This window comes from Pavona decussata, unplaced genomic scaffold (genome assembly GCF_977016875.1).
Source record: "Pavona decussata unplaced genomic scaffold, jaPavDecu1.1 SCAFFOLD_38, whole genome shotgun sequence".
Classification (NCBI taxonomy): domain Eukaryota; kingdom Metazoa; phylum Cnidaria; class Anthozoa; order Scleractinia; family Agariciidae; genus Pavona; species Pavona decussata.
This window is the reverse complement of record NW_028145460.1, coordinates 5905022-5927500: the sequence shown is the minus strand read 5'-3', so window position 1 is coordinate 5927500 and position 22479 is coordinate 5905022. Positions and strand designations below refer to the sequence as shown.

Here is a 22479-nt window from a genome sequence, read left to right as displayed (position 1 = left end):
GGGCCATAACGTTTTCACGGGATTCTTATGTTATTCAGCAATAAGTTAACAAAAATCGATGTAGCTGTGGCTGTTGAGTAATATTTGAAGAATGTTGTAAAACGTAACTTTGGAGGTTTGAGCAAGCTTTCGAGCATAGCTTTTACAAAGTTATTGAATATATACTTCTAACGCGATGACATTGAACTTGAATAATGCTTTAATATGAAACTTAGGACTTTTTCACAAATTTATCTGGGAAAATAATTTGATGTGGTCGTTTAGTGCTCATTCACTTTGGTGCTACCATGGCAACCAATTTTTGACAGGCAATTTTTCAGAAAATGGAAAATCCCAATTAACATTTTTCGTTCAATTTCGGCTCTTCACTTTCCTTGAGGAATTCCAGAAATCGAAAATGACTGCCGCCATTCTGGAAATCATGACGTAATTACATGTCATATGACGTTATAACTTCCCGTTGTGGATGTTAAAGGAAACATATTAGGGGGTTCTATCTATCCTCCAAGTGTAATTGTCATAGTTTTTATCCTTCTGAAGTTATAGAGGGTGCGGATAGCCACCCCCCCCCCCCCTCCTCCCCACGGCCCCAGCAGATAAAAAGAAAGCCCCGTCTACATAGGGCTAAAACCGGTCAGTTTCACTACTTCTTTCTTTCTTTTCTTTTCATTTTTTTTTTAATCCTTTAGCTTGCATCCAAAGTGGGAAAAAAACATTTCATTTAACGGCCATTTCCCTATTTTGTTCGACGTGAGTGGGAATCGGATAAAAAAAAAAACGGACTCCGTACTAGGCTGACACCCTTCATTAAAAGGACAGTAATCCGAACACACTTAGAATACACTTAGAATCTCACCCTCATGATCAATTTCCGACCTGCTAGTGCCTTTTAAAATCCTCGCCGGCCATCTTTTGCTTTTTAAATGCGACACTTTATCCCTCCGGAAACGAAAGGCATTAATTTTTTCCATGTCACGAAATTCGAGTTAACATTTAGAAAAGAAATCTCCAGTTGTTATTTGCTATCAAACCAGAATAATTGAGTCGGCCAATGCCATCTTTTTAAAAATACAAAATGACTTTTTGTATGCCCCTGGCATGTGTTAACAACAGAGTAGGTCTCAAATGTTCCGGAAAGTTTTCAACATACCCTTGGGCAAGAGTCCATCGAAATTTCTGGAAAGAGCCCCTCAATTGCAAATAGGCCTTTTGGGGGAAAATATGACATTTTGGAAACTGGGTAAATATGTCACGAAACGGTTTTGTAAAAGTTAATAAATGAACATCTACTGTGAAATCATTTCCGCAATTTTGAAATCTGAAACTCAGTGAACTTCGGCAGATCAAGTCTCTCCCTAGAACTTTATTTTCTGCATTCAAAGGATCGCTGTATTTGCCTACAAAGCAAGTACCGTCAACACTGGCGCATTAGCCGGACATTTTAGCCCAATTTTTCGCTCAAAATCGGGGGTGCAGCTTACCTCTGAGAACACCTTAAAAAAGTTACGTAAATCTGCAATTTTCGACACTTTTAGAAGAAATAAAGACCATATATTTTAGCTACGCACAGTGTTACACCACAAAGAAACTTATCAATGGGACCAGAATTGGCCATTCTTTAATAATTTTGGTGGCTCCTAAAGGAGTCGTTGTTGCTTTAAGCTAAATCGCCTTTGTTAGCAGCAAATAATAGTCGTTTTTCTAGAAATAGTTAAACATCACCAGTCACGGAATCTCCATCAAGATTTTTTTCCATTCGTAACATTTACCTGACACGGTCGGTTTTGCTGAAGTCTGTTGTATAGTAAAACCAGAATCGCTTTCCAAGCCCGCTAAAATCCTCAAATTTGAACAGAAAATTATTTTACCTGGTATCTCTAGTGTATCTTTAATTTGATGTTTATATTTTTTGGGGAGATTTCAAACGAATTTCGGCGTTTTTCCCCCAACTGAACGCTATATTTAATTTCATGATATTTTATGCTTTACTTTGTGCCCATCATATTATTTGAAAAAAACTTACCTTACATATACGCCGGTTATTACGAATTGTGGTTGTATAGAACGGTTTTCAACTCAAAATCTAATGAAATTCACATTGACGTTTCTTCAATTCACCGTGTGATTGGTTATAAAAGATCTCGCGCTCAGAAGTAAAAAAAAAAACCTTAGGATCATAGTTCGCACGCGTTTTCCCTCTTGCCCCTGGCTCCAATTACGCTTATCGTCTGTTGCTTTTAGCAGGGTGATCACTTTGTTTTGGTTTTTCGAGAGCAATTATGAAAAAATTGCTCCGTAATAGCGTTTCAGCATCTCATAACGAGCACGATAACTTCGGATTGGAGGAACAAAGGAAGCCATCCTGTCGATGTTAACTGAACAAGCTTCAAACAATCATCATTTTACCGGTAGAAATGTCTAGTAAACAGTTCAAGGTAAATCTAAACATTTTTACCTCTTTGTTTGTCGAGGTGATGCATGTCGTCGAAATTCACTGCCGTGCACTTGAAAAAAAAACATATGAATACTACCAAGGAATAACCCTGATCGAAGCGCATTCGTCCCCTTCAATCTTACCTACCCCAGAAGGAGAAACCGCCTCTTGTTGGAAAACAATATAAAAGTGTCTTACTATAATAAACTGTAAAGTTGTATTTGTGTGGATTATTATGCCTGTAATGAGAAGAAGTTCTTATTACATGCAGAGCAGGTGCTCGCAGAACGTGGAATGAATATGGCCAGAATGCGGCCAGATTCACGATTTCCTCGATCCTAAGTTAAGATATTTATTGTTTCTCAACGATAGGGTATTGTTAATCAAACAAAAGACTTGTGTCAGGAAACAATACTAAGGACACATTTTGACTTAAGTCTCATTCACACCAGGTAGAAACAAAATTATAATTGGTAACACAGAAAGCTGAACCATTGGCTTTGACAAAGCCGGATTCAAGTAAACTTTTATAATTAACTTAATGCTTTCACTTGTGCTGAATCTGTAGTCAACAAAAATACGAAAGCAGCTTTTGTGAAGGAAGCAATTTTAAACTGTGTTTTAACTAGACAGCTTTTAAACGGGTTTAAGCCTTGGTGTGAATGCAGCATTAGGAGGGCTTTGTGAATCTGGCCCCTGTTTTACCCGATGTTGAGTAGCCAATAAGAGAACACGAAAGACACTGTCCATTGGTTCAGTGTATACTGATATTTCAGGTTATTCATGATTAGGTAGTACCTCCTGGTATTATCATGGAAATAAAGTGACTGGTTGGGGTTAGCTATCGACTGGCTAGATTATATGCTAAAACAATTTATTGTCACTGGTTTAGGTAAATATCCACCGCTATCCAACTCCACTTCGTTGAATAATTGTTAACATTAAAAACTGACCCATTGGATAAAGCAGTCCCACAGTTTTGACTACAATGCATGCCCCACAAATATGGCAAGAGTACGCGTCAGGGGGAAAAGAAAATATCACTAAATCAGCAAGATTTAGCAATTTTTCGTGGTTGCTTTTAATAAAACAATTATTCCACTCGTCCTTGTTGGATACGAGATGGTTATAGCCAACTCGGCGCCGTGCGCCTCGTTGGCTATCTATCATCTTGTATCCAAAGCGCGCTTGTGGAATAATTGTTAAGTAGCTTTTGAGAGATTATTTCACCTGTAAACCAACCAGCGTTAAATTGATGCTTTAAATAACGGAACGCACTTTTGAAAATACCACTTAGACAAAACGAAACAGATTATTTTGACCTTTTAACAAATCTCTTTTTGTTGTTAGTATTTATAGCACTCGTTATATCGCATCCAATGTCGTGGTCAAATTCTGCTCGTAACAAATTATTCACCTGCCGTTTGTGCAGGTTCGAATTAAAGGCGGGGTAAGAAATTCATAGACAATAGTTATTGGCGTCAAAAAGACTGTAAACATAGACTGATACCTGCTGAAAAACAAAGTGGCCAAACAACCTTGTCTATTGGACAAGCGATGCAAATAAAACGAATCGCCTTTTTGAGCAAACAATTGACCGCACTTTGTTTTGATTCTAACCAACTGGTGCGACACGGAAAGGCAATTAGCCGTTAAATGGCGGGGCACATCTGATTTATGGAGAAGTTCAAGAGGAACAAGACGAGTTAAGGGACAATTCAAACCTTGAATACACTGAAAGAGCCTATATGGATATGTGGGAATGAGTTTCTTGGCTTATCGCTCCATCCTCAATTAAATCGAGTTAGAAATCTGTGAATAATTTATTAATTCGTGGTTTCTGGTGCCACTTTGTTTGGGAGATTGCGGATTGCCTTCTACTAATATGTCCTTAATTTGCTTTGTTCAAATTTAATTGATTAGCCTTGCGTAGCAGGACAAGAAATGGGGCGGCGTCATTTGAAAACTGTGTACGAGCAAGCATTGTGGATAACATTTGGCGAGGCAGCGCGCAATCTTCAAAAAGCTTTCAAAGTTTAAGAAGCAACTGCAATTATGGACTCTGAAGCACACGTTAAAAGACCAATGAACTGTTTCATGGTTTGGAGCAGAGAAAAGCGCTACCACATACTTAAGGAGCACCCTGGAATTAACAACGCTGAAGTAAGCAAAGCTCTAGGTGCAGCTTGGAGAAAACTTTCTGAAGAAGACAAAGAACCGTACGTGGAAGAAGCGAGGCGACTTACAGAGCAACATAAGATGGAAAACCCTGGGTACAAGTACCAACCAAAGCGACGCAACTCTAAAAGAATTAAGCGAAGACCTGAGAAGAAAGTCATCGACTCTTCAAGGCATTACACAAAAAGCCACCAACGCAAAACGACTGGGGAAAAAATACACTTTCCAGTCAAGGCCGTGATCGAGCCACAAATACCGGAAGGAAGACCGTTGGTATGGCTTCCTTCCAACTCTGGCGGTAATTTGCAGTGTACTCCTCCGCCCGGCTTTCAACCTAGTGCTCTTAGGTTCTGTTCGTGTCATATTTTCTACACTGCACCTCACTACCACCCTGCATGGGCCCTCGATTCTGTTGGCACCTGTAACCATTTCTACAATTTTGGTCGTACGTCCTGGTTGCAATCGTACAACGTTCAAGAAAATTCCCTAACAGATCGCAAAGTGTAACCGTTCTTTCATCACTGCAAACTGTGATACACTGTGATGGTTATCTTGTCCTTAATTGCCTTAGTTTGTTTTCCTAGTGAAAACCTTAAGTCTTTGCCTAAAATTGTATCGTCGAATTGATGTAGTAACAATGAAAACAACAGGCTAATCCGTTTTGTATATTGTTTTCAGAAATAATTCTTTGGCTTGCCTTATTTTAGTGTCAGGAACAGAATGTACATTATACCATTTAGGGAAAATCTGTTTGAATGTAAATAATTTTAACACACTAAAACTCATATATTGACTTTCTTTTCTTGTACAGTATCATGAGCAATAAAGATACGAGTATTCAATGAGTCCTTTTAAACGATGAATTCATGGCGGTTTTGTGTTTACTTCAATGCTGGTAACGGAAACGTTGTTTTCACACAGAGAAGCTAATAACTTAATCGAATGCCACGCTTTGGATGAAAACAAGTTGCAAGGTTTAGACCACCAGCACCTTGTTTTTCACACATATGAAGTCATAGAATCTCAGCTGTGGAAATAGAAGTTATCCAACTAAGGAAAGGACATCCTCGGTGTCGGGAGGGCGGGAATCTAGTGTCTATCTCCCACCCCTTCCCCCCTGAGGCACAAGGAGGAAGCAGAATTGGAGAGTGTGCCGCAATGTATTTCCCAATATTATGACTCTACTGAAGCGACGTGTCTCACAATCATTTACAGAACTGTTTTATCTGGCATACTCTATCACCTCAATATCAACTAACACGTTTGTAAATTCCGGAAATGACCCGAAATTCTCCGAGAACCTTCCCCGAGATGCCAAGTAAGATTGTTTGAAGGCAGTTAAACGTATCAAAAATGTCAGATCACTAAGTTTTGGGATCATTAAATATATCTCACAAACCCAGACGATTGAACGGCATCAATTTAAGGGGCTGTTTACATGGAGGGAGGAAGATCCTAGTACTAGGAAGATCCTAGAAGGCGGATCATCTTAGCGCCATATGTTTTCTGTATTCAGTTTACATGCAAAAAGTTGTACTTGTTAAGTACTAGGAAGATCCTAGCTCCATGTAAACTACTCTCGCTCGGAAGATCCTAGTACTAGGGACAACAAAGAACAAATATGGCGGCAGCCGAGCGTTTAGCTGCTAAAAGCCGACAATTTTTCTTCTTTTCCTTCTCCACTTGGTAACTACTCCGACCGAAATTTCTGCCTATAAACCAAACGAAAAGAGGTTCCGCCTTCTTGGATCTTCCAAGTGCTAGGATTTTACTCCCTCCATGTAAACAGCCCCTAAAATAACTGTCAATTTTCTGCTGAGCTATTTACAGAAGTTGATAACGTTTTGATTCACAGAGAATTTTTTTTAGATTTCCAGTGTCACATTTATCAGTCGGCTTGAACTTCAGCAACGATTATACCTCCGCTATAAACCTTATAGGGCCTCTATTGATAGCCGTTTTTGGGAACGCACAACCGAAAGTGTTATCCTGTTGAAATAAACGTATTTATCTATCTATCTATCGTACGAATGTTGATTTTTAGAGATCCAACTGATGTGTTATGTTGTTGATCAGACTTGGCAGCTGGGATAATTGTGTGGCTTTACGTTTATGCCATTTGTGGCCTTATGTTTATAGACGAATCATTCTCAAAAACATCAGTAAAGATTTAGGTGACACCGGCTGATGATACTGAGACGAAACAATGTTCAAAAATGTTAAAAGTGTTGTGTAAAAGCCTTGTGTGATGGGTGTGCGAATAGACTATTGGCCAAGGATGGCTTTTTCTTGTATAGTTCCCATATTCATCCAAAAATTGATCGAAAGACGACCAACGAAACGGAGTGCGGTGGGCGGAAAGAATCTTCGATTCCCGTCGAGGATTTGAGATTTTTAACTTTTGAATTTCACGCACGTATTTAATCAAAAGAGATAAAAAAAAAGTCCAGATTAAGGGAGAATTCGACTTGATTTGTTTATCCGTGTTTTTACTCACTACTTTCATTCACTGACAACAGCTCAATGCTGAACACCGTTTGAACAGTTTTATAGAACCGGCTGAAGGCTCAACCAGTCGTTGCTGTTGGCAGTTTCCTACTCTTACGATTGTTCTTTGCGCAAGTCTTTGTAATGACAACCTTAAATTGTAATCCATCACGCCACGCATCTTGCATGTGAATCTCAATTATGCGTGTACGTGTGAAACTGTTCCCTCCAGGCACTTCCGAAAAAAAAAAAAAGCAAGTGGGATCCAGAGATTTCTATAACAAGGATCTTTAATTGTTGAGTTATTTCCTTGGACAAGAAACTTCATTCAACATTTTCTCTCTTCACACAGGTGTATAAATGGGTATCAACGACAAACTTTCGGCGGTAGCCCTGCGAAAATACTTAGCACCCCATCCCTAGGGGGAGTTTTAAGACTCCCATACGGGATTTTACGAAGACGACAAATGAATATTTGATTGTTTGAATGTTAAGTAAATTGACAGCATCAAAGATGAAGGGGGTGCGGTGGTGCAGGCCCCCTGGTCCGCCCCCACTGCTTTTGTTTCGAGCACGCAGTGGGCGGACACTTTTCATGTTCAGACTGAACTTTGCTTTGTAAACAAGAGCAACGTCTCCTATCATCTGAGAATGCGATGAATTCGAAAACATATGCTTTAAACACCGCCTCGATTTTAGTTTAAACGAAGTTAAATTAGACGTTTTTAAAATCCTCTCTTTGAGGCCATTCTCGTATACAAAAAATATACTAGCGTTCCGTGCAGCATATTATGAAAATAGCACCCATTAATATAGAAACAGATTGTTTTAGAATGCCATTATGGAGAAAAAGAACACTAAGCAAATAGTCATTCAAAAATAATGACTTAAAAGCAATTTTAGGTAATTATCTTGCTACAGGTAAATTGCCAGCGCACGAAAAGTTGTAAACAGCAGCAGTGAAATTACTTTCAAACAGCATTTAAATTATTCTCGTCGACTATTCGGATTTCACAAAAGCCCACGTCTAAGTAAGCTTCTTAACATTCTAGCTGTTTCACAGTTTATCTACAGTAAAAGCTATTTTGGTCCGTAGCGACATCCTAGCAACGTTTCCTTTCAGCCGAGTTTCTTTAATTTTTAAAAGGGGGCAGTTTTTACCCACCTTTAATTTCCAAGCTGAGGGATTTGCCAGTTTCTTGGCCACACGCTGAAATACTCACATCTGCTTATTGAGCATCCCTTGAACAAACAGTCAGCGAATTGATTTTATAAACATAGCTTCGGGCTACATGCAGGTTTAATCACTTTTATTTTTATGAGAAGCTTAAAAGTGCGCGAAAACAGAGCGGAAAACACATGATTTTTTTTTCTATTGAAGCCGGGCACACGCGATCTCGAAGCTTTGTCAACTGCTTCTTTTTCTTCCATTTTTTTTAACAGAAAGTAATGTAAATAAGCAAACCTACTGAAAAGGTTTAATTTATTTATGACAAACTTGTTTGTGTCCTTCGCTATTCGATTTAAGTCTTTTGAGTAGGGAGTCTCATTTATCTGTACTCCAAAGTGCCAGATGCCCACTAAAACAAGCGGGCTAAAATGAAATTTGACTGTAATAGTGTTTGCTACCTTCAAATTCTTGTCAGAGACCATTCATTATCTCTTGAAGAAATCCAATGGCGCTTCGCCCTAGGCAATTTCAACTTTTCTCCTTTTCAAATAAATTAAATTTGAAGTTGTTTTGAACGCCGTGCAAGGAACCTCCCAATGTTTGAACCGAGTTTACATTGAATATCATGGCCTTTTTTTTCTTTTCGTTTTTGGAAAATGTCTCAAAAAGTCGAATCCGCCAAGCCTATAGACGATTCATTTTCACCTGTTCTTACCACTGCGGCTAAATGAATTCAGAGCAAAGGGACAATTTAGTAAATTTCAAGATACAGCTTGGTCAGAAGTTTGTTTCTATTAGTCGAAGTGACAAAATCGTGATTAAAGCCTTCATTTTTTCGGAAAGTTATTCATGATTCCCCGGCGTTCGTCTTCGCAAAGGCCCTAATTTCATTATTTTCGAACAATTTAATTGAAATTCTCGCCTTACCCCCCTGAAAGATGAAATGAAGGACCTGATGCCTATTGAAAGAGATCATGACCTCTCCTGGCCGCATATTCCAAGAAGCACGCAACCACAAATATCCTGTAATATGTCGAACTTTCGCGTGAAGTTGAAGCTTCTTTCTCATTTCGTAAATCATTGCTACAATTGACTGATGACGGACCGTAGAAAAGCCTACTGCGCAGTTTCACAACTAGCGTGCACGGCAGGAATGTACACAGGGGAGGATTTGGCGATGGGAGATATGTATATTTCAGAACAAGCGTGTCGTGGTGCAATGCCTTAATTGCGTTTCTATTGGCTCTTATAATTACTCTCATGGCGTAAATGCGGAAAATGTAATTCCTTTATAATCACGCAACACGTGGAGGGCTGCTTCATTACATCATATCAGCATAGCTCTCTTGGCTCACTCGGAAAAAAACGAATACTGAGGTAAGGATAAGTTTTAGTTAAGTTACAGACTTGGTAGTTTCGGAGATACGGATAAGGTAAATAATCAAGACTCACACCAACTCTTTTGAACAATAACATTTCGTCGTTTTCTTTACCTCTGATAAAAGTATTGATTTTTAATGTGCCATGGTAGGAAAAGTATACCAAACAACCTGTCGACTCAGCAATCTCCTACGTTTTCTCTGACTCTTTTGTCAGAGAAACCTACCTCGGTGATTTTTCACTAAATGGCAGTCATGTGTATAAATCCCAAAACAAAGAGCTCGTGTAGGAGATCAAGAGAAAACTGAGAGATATACCTTTAATTTACTTATCAGCAGTTGCGTCTCTGTTGTCTCGATGGTTTTTAAAGCAGATTTTTTCGCCTGGGTTTTCTGCAACACACACTGACAATTTAGCTGTGCGTTGCATTTCTTAAAATTAATTTGAAGCTCTTTACGGGTTCTTTCTTGCATACGACAATTTATATTTACAAACCGAGACAACTCACTAATAAGCAGAAAATTTAGTAAAATTTATGATGTCAAAGTGACTATCCTAAACCTAACTAGGCATATTGTCATCAGTTTATCCATAACACATCACTACTTTGGTATTTTTTTACCAATATGGCACCAGATGGCACCTGCTTATGAGAATAAAAAAAGGCCGTGCGCGATAAAACATGCTGTGTTTCATGTCTGCTGTCGAATAATTTGTGCTCCGGTTTCCGTAGAGATTGACGTAATTTTATGCCGCTTGTTTTCTTTTTTTCTTTTTTTTCGGGGGGAAATTTAAAAACGTGTCTTTTTACTTATAGTGTGTATGGCCTTCTTCACTTTTCGTAGTAGGGGGTTGGAGATAAACATCAACAAGCACCCGTTGTAGTTTATGGACACAACGAGGGTTTATTGACCAATGGCGCTAGCTTACTCAGCTGTTCCGGGGACCGTTTTGGAAAAGAAAGTTGCATCTTTACCGAATAAAAGAAACACACTAAACACTAAGACCAGTTTCGCACCTAGTAATTATTTCTTGTTTTTGAATATTGGGTCAGGACAACGAAAAAATATTGCCTTCTAAGGCTTGATCTTTTATTAATGTTTGTTTTCGAGACAGTCGAAATTTCCATATTTGACGCGACTGGCAGAGTTTTGGCGGGAAAATATTACGCGCAAAGCGATGAGCGGGCATGACTAGGCTACCATCAACATAGACGCCATCTACCAACACTTATACATTGAATAAATTGCATTTTGAAAAGAATTACTTGTTGAAATTTCGTCCACAATAAAACCGTATGAGCGCTAAACTGAGAAAGAGGACTTCCGAAAACCCTTTTAAAGGTGAGAACAACTATGAAATATGCATCGCTCTTTGGACATGTGACAAAATTAAAAGGAAACGGCTAGTGTGGTCGCAGATTTTTGGCAAAGCTTAATTCAGCCAAACGAATTATATTTAAGACGCGGGAAATTTAGTATGAAAGCTCCTTATGCATGTGTAGTAGTAGGTCTTTAAACAAAATGTAGTTAGAGCTTGTTTCGAATTCCAGATTCATTTCCGAAGTACCGATTGTTTAGTCTAAGTAATTCGTCACTGGGTTTTCAGTTTAGCTCATAGCTGCTCTTGAAAGACAACCGATTCAACTGAAGTGCTCCTGTTGTATGTAAATTTATTTCTTTCGAAGGCTTGGGAACAACGCTCCGCACCTTTGTGTTCAAGAACAGAGCATAACAATGAAAAATTCTCAATCAAATTTTCAGTTAGTGACGAGAGTCATGAAGAATGAAATGTGCTTGGCTTTTTTCCCTTGGAGCAGTTAACAGCGGATGCACTTACATATACTCGAGAAAATATTGAATAAGCGAATGGTTCTTCGTTTTTACTAGCGCGGTGGGCAATAATTAGCCGTATTGACCACAGTGAGTCCACATGGCTTGTATTTACATATGTCTGTGGCCTGATGTTTTCCTATCATGCATATATTATGATATTTTTAAGACGAGTATTAGATACAATGAGATATAGAGGAAATGTTTATGACCGAAAACAGAAAACAATTCGGATAGAAATTTTATTGCAATGGGAAAAAGTTCGTGCAAATCGAATCACGAAATTTCTGGCTGTACTGAAAACCCTTTCATTCAATAAACGCACTACGTTTGATTTGACTGTCAGCTCTATACACTGTAATTACAACTTTGACGACAACGTGGAACTCGAATCGTTTAAAATTCATTGTTTATCTATCGCTTCCTAGGTCAATGTTAATGATATGCCATCGTAAACCCCTTATGACGCTTGATGTATAAATGTAAGGAAATCACGAAATATTTCAAAACATATGCATACGACGCTGAATGAGCAAGACCAGAGACTGCTCATCTCTTCGTCTGAGATACTGGTGAGTCTTGTTCAATTTTCCTCCACAATTTACTGTTTTTTTTTTTTCACTGGTTTTTGGTTTGTTCCCTCCACCATCACCTGATACCGCATAGTTCATTCATACAAAATCTCATCGAAGAATCTTCACTTCCGCTTAAAGTACAATCCCCGTAAACCTTGAATTTGATCAAGACTCCCACACTGACTGTTTGACTGGTTCGTTTAAACATTGTCGTGTCTCAACTGATTCGCTCTTGGTAAAAAAAAAATGCCTCATCCCAACGCGGCGGATTGTGACCAGCTGAACCAAACGTTTCCTATGAGATGGAGGTTCTTTCGTTCATTCAGTAAGCTGTATCTACCAAGACAGCATTTCTGGGAAAGTGGACTAACTCGTGTGCTAGTGTAGGAAAACAGTGCACGCCGTCCTTTCCTTTACTTACTGTCGATACCGAAGCCTAGAGACGCATCGCTCACTGATCAGTAAGCCCGCATCCCATTGTGTGGAAGCTGCTCGTATAAAGTAGGTACAATACTCGACAAAAATACATCAACGTTCGTCGCATTCAGTATCTCATGGAAAAAAACCCGCCTGTATTTTCCTTTTTAAATTTCGAACAAGTCAACAATGTAAACTGGCAACATTTAATTTGAGTCGGTCACCGGCAGTCGCACGAAAACTCTACAAATTTGAAAATTTCGTTCATTCAGATCACGTACAGTTTGTTTTGTTGTCAAATACTCACAGTACGGTTACGTGGGTGGAATAATAATTAATTTAGATGTTCCATGTGTATTTACTACGGCAAGGCGAAAATGAATGAATGAATGAGCGAACGAACCGAACGAGCGAACTGGAACCGAACGAGCCAACCAACCAACCAACCAACCAACGAACCGAACCGAACGTGCGAGCAAGCGAACGAACGAACGAACGACAGAACGAATGAATGAATTATACTTTATTTACTCTCGCGGTTAAAATCAGTATCTTTAAGAAACTGTTTTCTATGGAAGCCGAACATTAAAAGATAGTAACTTTACAAAAAATATTGGGCATTCTCAGTATGAAGGGTTAGGCCCGAACTGGATGATAGCTCTCGTTTGAAGAATGAAATATTTCTCGCCTGCCTGTTCCAGAGAATCTGGAAGGTCATTGACCATAGCTTAACGTCATTGTAAGAAAAAGCTCTGTTCCTATGTTCAGTCCGAGGTTTGCAAAGAATCGATTTCTTGTAATTATTTCAAAAAATTATATTTATTACTTTCAGCGCGTTTGAAAAGTTTTTTCAGTCATACAGGTAGGCGCTTGATCATTCTGAATTTTGTACTTTATGAGCGCTTTGTGATAGCGCCACGCCCAGTAACTTCTTCGATTATATCACAAAAGTTGAGCCATTATTCTCACTAAAACTTCTTCAAAATGTGGTCACGCTGATCCAAGAATTCAGCAAGGTTCTCAACAAAATTGGAGAGACTACGTATAGGCCATTTTCAGCGATAACACATGAGTAAATTCATGATTTATACTGAGAGCGTATGCATAATGATATATGAATTAAATATACGAATTTAACGACTTTGCATTCGTAAATCAGTTGTTGCCGTGTCATGCTGCGTCATGTTTAATCGAGGCTCACCTGTTAAAGAAACTGTCAGTTACCTTTGGGAAAAATGCAAATAAACGATTAAAACCGTCAGTAAAAACTAAATGTTCAGTTGGGACGTTTTCGTCTGTACTACGTACAAAAGAAACTCTGCAGAGCCAATCGGCACCTTTGAAAAGACAAGCAAGAAAAGCTTCAAAAGCTAAGCGCGGCAAATCGATGGATATTCCTTAATAATTGCTATAATGAAGCTAGGGCCCGCAAAACATGAACGGTTCTATGCACGTGACTTCAGAAGTTTAAGACTTTAAACTTACTAGCAGTGCACCAGTGATAAAAAATCGTAAATTCAATGTATATCTATCCTTGACACAATATCAGTAGATTTGAAAGGATAGAAATTGAGGATTTTTTTTTTTCGACAGCGCAAACTCTCGCAAGGCTTAGATAGGAAAGTGAGTCGATCCTCAGTTTGATTTGAAACTTCTCGTCTCGATTCCTGCCAACCGAAAAAACAGAGTGCTTGCCCCTAGTACCAAAATATGAACTGCGACAGTTCTAACACAAAGCAGTAAGAAAACGCTGGGGACCGCTAAAAGCGACTCATCAGGGGGTCTTTTAAAGCAGCACATTAAAGCTCTGGTTTTTGAAAAAAAAAATCATGATGGCTTATAAAAATTGTTATAACAAAGAATTATATAAAGCCATTTAGTTGATGCGAGTAATTACATGCGTACGTCTGGTCAGTTTACATTGCGTGATTTGTCCTAAATTGTACATAGCTTCCAGAAAGAACCATGTGCCCAGCTACTGAATGATAATGGAATTATGTTGAAAAAAGAAACACGCCATTGCTTCCAAACGCTCGAGGGAAGGCAACATAGTCTGTTGAGATCCCCCTTTCACTAAAAACATTCATGCGAATTTTACTTTTATTTTCAATGCAAATAACTATTTTACCAGCCGAGCTTTAATTCTGCCGATGTCACTCAGCGTAAAATATAAAAGATACCGCCGTTTATGTTTTGGATATACATGCTTTCAATGGCCTTGGCTCTCCCTTAGCAAAACACAATGTCAAGTGCACAATGTCACGCATATGGCTTGCTAAGGGTAAGGCAAGGCCCATTAAAGTATTTGCAGTGTATATCCGTATTATTATTTATAACTATTACTAGTAATAATCAAAGATTAGGGAGTGCGTTCGATGTTCTCGATTCCAGGCTCTCTCTCCTTTGTGATGTCAACCACCCTTGCAAAAAAATCTGCAAGGGATGATACGCGTCACAAGACTGATCCATCCATTTACTGAGTCAACATTGTGCCATACAATATCTCGACTCCCATCCGTATAAGGAGTGCATTCTTCCTACGTCGAATGCAATTATTACTGTTACTACTATTGATACTTTAGCAATTATTATTACTATTTTTACTGAGCAAAGTGTTCAATGCTTAAAATGCTAGGGATGCGGATATTTCTCCATTTCTCTGAATGAACAAATACTAAAAAAAAAAAACTAATGTTCGTCTGGATACGAAACCTCCCTGAACATTTCTCAACGCCAGGACGTCTACCTGAAAATTAGTAAGCCCTTCAAAATTGATTTCCTTGCCAAGCACCCAAGAGAGTAACGCACTGTAGCGTCTGTTGGGAAACAGATTTGGAGGCCCAATTCTTCACACTCAGTCCCAATAACCGTTATTTTAAGATTTTAAAATTTAGTTTTCAAAATCAATAAACACTGAATCCTTGTTCAGAAATATTGCATCATAAGTAATTAGTTTTCGGGACTGAAAAGTTATCGAGCCTTTCCGGCGATGAGAAGAGAAACGGTGAAAACCCCAAGTGGCTGTTTGCTCGCAGGACGGGTTATGAGATCTTTGTTTTTTCAGCAGTTTTTCCGGTGAATATCTTTTAAAAATTTACATGATCTCTTAAACCCCAAACAACCCTATTGTCCATTATAAAATGTTAATGTTAATGTTCGCCTACCAAGGGAAAATAATAGTATATACCAAACCAAAAGATAGTGGTTTTTTTTGCGCGGTAATTGATTACTCAAATGGCTCCTGATAGTATTTGATTCCCGTCTCAGCTTTCCCCAGATTTCGTGTGCGTACAATTTTGACAATAAATTGACTAATTGTGGCTGACTAGCCTATCATTCCTCTGATTGTTAACTTAATATATATTTATACCTTGATCATATGCTCATATATGAATTGCTTCGGCTTAGTGTCATAAAAGAGATTAAATTGATTGAACTTTCAAAGAAAGAATGAACTGCAGTGAGCATAGGCGAAGAAGTTGAAATCGTCGACCTGACTTTTTCAATTTGTTATCTGATCCACAGGACAAAATTTACTCTAAATAATACATTTGGTAAGATTTCCGTACAGCGCCATAGAAATTATACAATTATTGTAGTAACGACTGTGCGTTTATTTGATTCATGGGGCTATAAGGAAATCTTTCCACACTTGTTATCTGTCTTGTTAGCCATTCTTTACCTGCTTACCGTGACAAGCGAGTATGATGCAATTTCACGGACCAGTTTTGGAGAGAATTTATGAGCGATTTCACAAGCAAATGGCTTGTGTAAACTCATGTCGGCTTTCACAGTCATTTTTTGGTGGTCTATCGGCGGTTTCTCATGATTGTGATTTAGTGCTGCGATGAGGGCATAGTGTACGCGATGTGGGCGTAAAACAATGTCAAAGCTTCCTTGGGGGCGGGTGAGGGCCGGGGTTGGGGAGGGTGGGGACTCCCCAGATGTCTTTATTGTAACACCGAATGCGTTCTTTTCATCAGAATAAAATCGCACTCAAATTGTCGTGAAAGCTTGGCTAAAATCACCGCTTGACGTTCTAAAGGTGATTTGAAAAGGCACTTGAATCCTCAGACTACAAGAATACCACTAATATCAGGTAGAAAAAAAATTCCCTTGAGTGTTAACGGCCTTCAATAATGCATTATGTCGAGGTTGCACCTGATAATTCTCAACATGCATCTTTTCTCAAATCTATACCATGAGTTGTGCCGTGATATCACAGGAGTCGTGGGCTCGTTGATAGCGATTTTTGATCACCTGGCGCACCAGGCATTTCTTGTTTTTCTTTACCATAAAACGTCCTAGGGCATTTACAAAGCTACAAGAAGAGATCTCTGCTGGAGAAAATTCACTTGACAATTCAATCTGACGATAGTGATAGAAGTGAGCAGCCATTCAGCCATGCACACCCCTGACCTATGAGCACGTGCTGGGTGATATTGTGCCGACGAATTTACATCATAAAACACACGGCCTTGACGTTGTCATGACAACTCTTCTGCGAGTCCGGAAAAGCAACCAGTTGTTTCATTCACGCTCAAGGGAAGCACAATAGACCTCTAAACAATACCACAAAGTACAACATATGAAATTTAAAGTAAGGCAAACGGTCATGAAGCAATCGCTGAAAGCAACTTCGATCTGATCTTCGTCGAGCCGTTTGTCCGTCGGAGGGAGCGCTCATTTTTTTAAGTAAGTTCTATGCCTGTTCGATGTTATTTAGATATTTCGTCAACTATTGTGTTAGGAAGAATTTTGTCGATGTACGAGTTTATCTATAAATGGCCTTGCATGGACTCAAGAGAGGAATATGGGGTAAAATCATTTCCAAGATGATGAACGATTCGCCTGCCTTGGAAATAATTCGGAATCGTTCAAAATCGCAAAATTGAACAACAACTCGGCTACATAAGAAATCACTTTTCTACCACTCGAGAAATACAAAGGATTTTTGGGGTCTTGACTGACAGGATAATTCAAGTTGATCCTGTCATAATTCAAAAGACTTTCATAACTGACTTCGCCACTAACGAGAGGCTGGCACCCACTGAAAATGAATAAGTGCTTTACTAACAATAGCTAATGTGAGCAACGTTTTGTTAAACCCGTGAACAAAATGAAAGCTAAAAGGCTTTTGGGCACTTTCAGATATTCTCGTAGTCGCTCAGTCGATAAGGAATATCTTAATTACTTTTTATTTATTTTCAGTAGACTGCGACCGACTAGAGCTCGCGGGGAATTTATTGATCGTGAAGATCGGAGTCAGAATTTGTAAATGCTACCTGTGTTTTCGTAAATTTCTGTTTAAGCAGCTTTTTCTACATTAATTTTGTCAGGTTAAGATGATTTCTGGCGGTTCAAATGCCAGCTGCGGCCTTGCATTGAAACAAAAATTTATTTTAAGAAAGGCTCATTGAAATTAACTTGATCTATTTTGCATTTCAAAACAAAACCTTCCTGAATCCTTAATGACAAGTGCAAAGTAATTGTTTTGGTTACGACAAAGAATTGCCTGTTGTACGTTAAAACGGAATTAACGTGCGTTTTGGAGAAACACTGGTGACCCACATTTACTACTTGTTTTGAACAAACAACGTACGCTATCCGGCACGCAAACACTCCATATCGCGCGTGATACAGTCTGGACTGAATCGTCAGTGCCTACGCACTGCTTTTCTCGCTGCCATTTAAGATTGTCACCTCCACAATAACAAGGTACTAATTTCTATTCTACAAAAGTTCTCCGAAATGGATTTCAATGAGCTTTCTTTATTGAGTCAATATGAGCACTGAGCATGCAGGTCTTTTGAAATGGTTCGTATCAATGACCGCATAAAGACCCTCTTTTTTGGTGGGCTCTGTTATCATGGTATTTCAAGCGTTACTGAGTAAGCCCCTTTGGAACTTGGAACATGATTTATAAAAAAGTAATGTACGGTGACACCCAAGAAAGAGCTGATCTCGAGTAATACACGTTTCGTAAGTATGGTTTGGTTATATCATTGTTTTTTTCTTGATGTTGGGTGACCTTGCTTGACTTCTACACATAGCGCAATTTTTTACGCGGTAATCCTCTTTTTCCAAGAACGAAAATCTGCCAGCAATTCTTGTAGGTTTCCCATTATTTAAACATCCAACAATTTTGGCTGAATAATACGCTCAATTATCTATTATCTTGCTACAGGTGACCGCGAAACTACCACTATAATTTAAGCACATGCTAAAAGGCGCTGTAATCAACGGCTGGAACATTGCCTGCAAATTTATCAATTCAACCCTGTCTTAGCTTGTCTCTATGCGTTGGTCAGTTGAAGGCAACTTTCAAAAATACAACTTTAAAAATGACAGTTTTGTGCTTTTTTTTTTTTTTTGTTCCTTCACCACGTGGATTTTATCTTAAAAATCGATGAAGATAAAAGCAATAAGTGACGTGTGACGGAAAAGGTTGAAAATGGATGACATGAGGAAACGTTTCTCTTAAGTCGAACATTTCTTTCAGAGGAGAAACGTAACTGCAACTACGAAAAGTGCAATAATCTTCTAACTGGGAAGCAAAACACAGCCCTGGCAGCACTGTATTTTTATTGGTGGAAAATTCATTAATTCTCATCAGTCAAGTAGTTTGCAATATTAAGTCTGTACGCAGGACGGGATTGCGTCAGTTCAGTAGAAAAACAACAACTGATGCCAAGACTTCAGTTGAATGTGCCACAAAAATGTAGCTGTACAGACGGAACGTTCACAGACTGTTTTGGCAACACGCAAAAAGGACAGCGTATCGCATGACTTCTCGTCTTACAGCTAAGAAAGAAAAACACATCACTGCTCAACATGCCATGTGGGTAGGTTACTCAAAACATGTGCACGATGTCAAAGCTCTCAGCCGCCGTCCTAGACAAGATTACTCTCAGAAAGGAAATTGTATGCACTGGCTTTACTGAATTGAAGAGTACGTCCATTGATCAACGTTCAAACCTTAACATCGCATTAGTTTCTCGCTTTTCTTTTGCACGTGCTTAAATTACGATAAAACATCTTTGAGCTCTTCTCGTGAAAAATTTGCATAACAGCCAACTTGATACGAGCCCGCCCTGCATGGCCTCGCAATGTGCTTTTAAATATATGGGTGATTGTTTACGAAATGGAAGACAAAAGAGCCGGTGTCCTTTCCACTAAAGGACAGCAATTCTTCTAATGTATACATGCATGGTAATTTCGAAGCAACTGACCGCCGTTTTCCGCGGTTGAAGGCGTTCTTAAAATTTAATCCCTCTAGAGTCAAGCTTTGGCGGTAAACGGGAGCGGATAGTAGTTATTTTAATTAGGCTGATCCTTGCCTAACTCTCTAACTGTTTCTTTTGTAGTAATCCTCATTATCAATACATTGAAAGTTGTAAGATTTCGACGTTCATTTTCTCAAAACAGAGTTGTTTGCGGGGAGAAAAACATAAAACATGTCACGTTTGATTTACCATCGAGGTAAATTTGTCCCTTTTACTCTTAATATTCCTAATGCAAATCATTGGAGGTTGGAGTTGCATGCAATATTCAAGCCATCGCCGGACCAACAATTTTAATTTAATTTGATGGCCCTCGTTGTTTTAGTTTCGTCGAATACATTTATGTCGGTCACAGAAGGTTTTAATCTGGTGTATTTAACTGGCACGCAATTCTACTTACCGCGAAAAGCAAAGGTAAAACACGCGCGATCGCGTAATTTTCTTATTAGTTGATGTTACCGATAGACTTAAGTCCATACTAGAATCCAGACGATATAAGAAAACTCTGATGAATTCAGTAAGTTCTCGTATAGGATTTCATGAATGATGATCGCTTCCAAGTAAACCTGCTGCTTTGTTGTCAGTGATAATGGCTCAACGGGTGCAATTGATTCGTTTCAGCCAATCGCATCGCCCCATTAATTGTTGAACTTCTGTGTTTTCAGGTGGCCCGATGGCAAGTGTGTTGTGTGGATCGTACTAGCTACGGGCTGGCACTCCGCGCTCCGCGCCAAGCCTGTCAACTACCGCAGCTCGCGCGCCGTAAAATCTTCAAGCCGGAGGCGAAAAGCGGCCATCCTTAAGTCCCAATGGCCCTCACAAGCAGCCTGCCCTGTATTGACACCCTTGCATTTCAACTTCAGCGACATGGACTCGATGAAAACCGCAATATGAAACCAGCTTTCTACTACTCCTACTCAGAGCCGTTCGATTTAGATTTTGCTGGAAGAGCACATAGTAATCCAAAGCGAAGCCGAAGCCTGCCCACCGCTCTGACAGCGAAGCGCAAGGAGACAGCCGTAATGAGAGCAAATCAGGTGGCTACAGCAGGATTGGAGCGAGCGAAGGAAAGCGACGAGAACTCCAAGGAAATATGCGGAATTGTAAAACCTGGAGTCGACATTCATTCAACCAGTCTTCATACATCGCCAGGGCACCTAACTTTATCAGTTAATAAATATGCAAATCAGGAAAACCTGCATAAAGAACAGGCTTCAAGCGCCACAGACTGCGCTGAAAGTTCTGACGACGAAGTAAGTGGACTTCTTGTAAATCTGGACAAGCCTGACGATTTACCAAATCAAGTTGTTCTCGCCGAGATTACGGGCTCGACGCATAAGTTCATTCAGAACAAAAGTCGTACGCCGGGGATGTCTGGCGCTCTGAAACGTAATTTGGATGAGCAAGAGAACACTAACCTTAAGAGAAAACGCCGCCCGAGGCTGGATTTCGAGAAAATGCAGCTCTCCAGGGCCGTGGCAGTTCCAGTTCCTAGGAGAGATCCGTCCATGTTTGATGAGGTATATTTCAGGCCAATTATAACGTTTAACATGAACGAGTGAACAGGCACGTACGAAATGACGTTTATTATCGTTGTTACTACAAACGACCAGGCCAACTGAAACAGCGGAGCTTTTCTAGAAGAAGAAAAGATACAAAACCAAAGATTTTTTACCGTTAAAAAAACTTGGAGACTGAATGTTTTAATTAATATATGCTATGCATTTTATTGAGATATTTGTTTTCCATTTGGGAAATCCATCTGCTGGTTGACTGGTTGGCGCGGCCTCGATCGAACAAACATTGAGTCAAAATTAGCATCACCGCGAACATTAGCCGCGAGGCGAGGTAGGAAGGTTGTTTTTACAATTGTATATTTTACCTTTCTATACAGAAAAAAAAAAGTTTATTCAAATAGGTTTATAGAACTCAAAGAGGATTTAATACTGGGTTGCTGTTTATATCAAGGGTCCGAAAGAAAATGCTTTTCGCGAACGTTCAATTTACAAAATAAGGGTTGAAGCAATTTATACCTTGTGTCATCGAGAATGAAAATAAAGAGAATTTTATTTATCGACAAGAGCTCTTTGTGTTGTGAGTACACTAGTATGAATTGCGGTTTTGAGTGAAAACATTACGTTCTGTGCGGGAAAGAAATGAAATCTTAAAATCTGGATTAGCTGAAGTCGGAAATGTTCCGCGGTACGCTTCCGTGACCCTTGCCGAGTGGTTTTAATGGCTACATTTTCATGACTGCCTTTTCTGCCGCTAAAAATTATTAGCTCCTCCAATTCAACTTGACGGAACAAAATTAAAATATCTTTGGCTTGTCGTATTTCATAACTCTATTCATTTGGCACGGAGCAAATTCAAACTCATTTTACGTTTATCTCGTGTGATGAGCCACCTACATTTGTAGCGTAAAATGAATTAGCGCTATTTCAATGGATTGGTTAATTCCGGTCGAGTTGAAATCGATAATCGGCAAAATTAAAACTGGAAATGAAAACAACCACTAGTGAACAGTCATATGGTAATCAGTCATCCTTGCTGTTAGGTACAAATAGGATGCTGTTTTTTTCAAGGGTGCCTTTGGTCGAGGTCGACCAGTTCTTGACACAATTTTGGCTTCCACGGAATAGTAAAAAGCAGGTGCTGGCGTTCGGGTGAATGAAAGTTGTCACGTGATCAACCACTCAATGGGAAGACCCACGGCATGTTT

At 39.3% G+C, this 22479-nt stretch overlaps 2 protein-coding genes across 5 annotated transcripts; both read left to right on the top strand.

Moving 5' to 3' along the window:
- Window positions 1-3994: 3994 nt before the first annotated feature.
- LOC146483823 (uncharacterized) lies at window positions 3995-5441 on the top strand. The gene has a single exon (XM_085105572.1). It carries the CDS (start codon window positions 4490-4492, stop codon window positions 5117-5119), a length of 630 nt encoding a protein of 209 aa, XP_084961698.1. The 5' UTR covers window positions 3995-4489; the 3' UTR covers window positions 5120-5441.
- Window positions 5442-9513: 4072 nt separating this feature from the next.
- Window positions 9514-21837, top strand: LOC146483822 (uncharacterized). Of its 4 annotated transcripts, none has more exons than XM_085105966.1 (2): window positions 9514-9647; window positions 20423-21837. In XM_085105966.1, exon 2 carries the CDS (start codon window positions 20567-20569, stop codon window positions 21317-21319), a length of 753 nt encoding a protein of 250 aa, XP_084962092.1. In that variant the 5' UTR covers window positions 9514-9647; window positions 20423-20566; the 3' UTR covers window positions 21320-21837. The 4 variants fall into 4 exon arrangements, with proteins under 4 accessions (XP_084962092.1, XP_084962089.1, XP_084962090.1 ...); XM_085105963.1 differs by lacking the exon at window positions 9514-9647 and adding an exon at window positions 11880-12054; XM_085105964.1 differs by lacking the exon at window positions 9514-9647 and adding an exon at window positions 16455-17169.
- Window positions 21838-22479: the final 642 nt, after the last annotated feature.

Bases quoted from the DNA above. Each gene is read 5' to 3' on its own strand.
- LOC146483822 (XM_085105966.1), top strand. From the start codon at position 20,567: ATGGCCCTCACAAGCAGCCTGCCCTGTATTGACACCCTTGCATTTCAA.
- LOC146483823 (XM_085105572.1), top strand. From the start codon at position 4,490: ATGGACTCTGAAGCACACGTTAAAAGACCAATGAACTGTTTCATGGTT.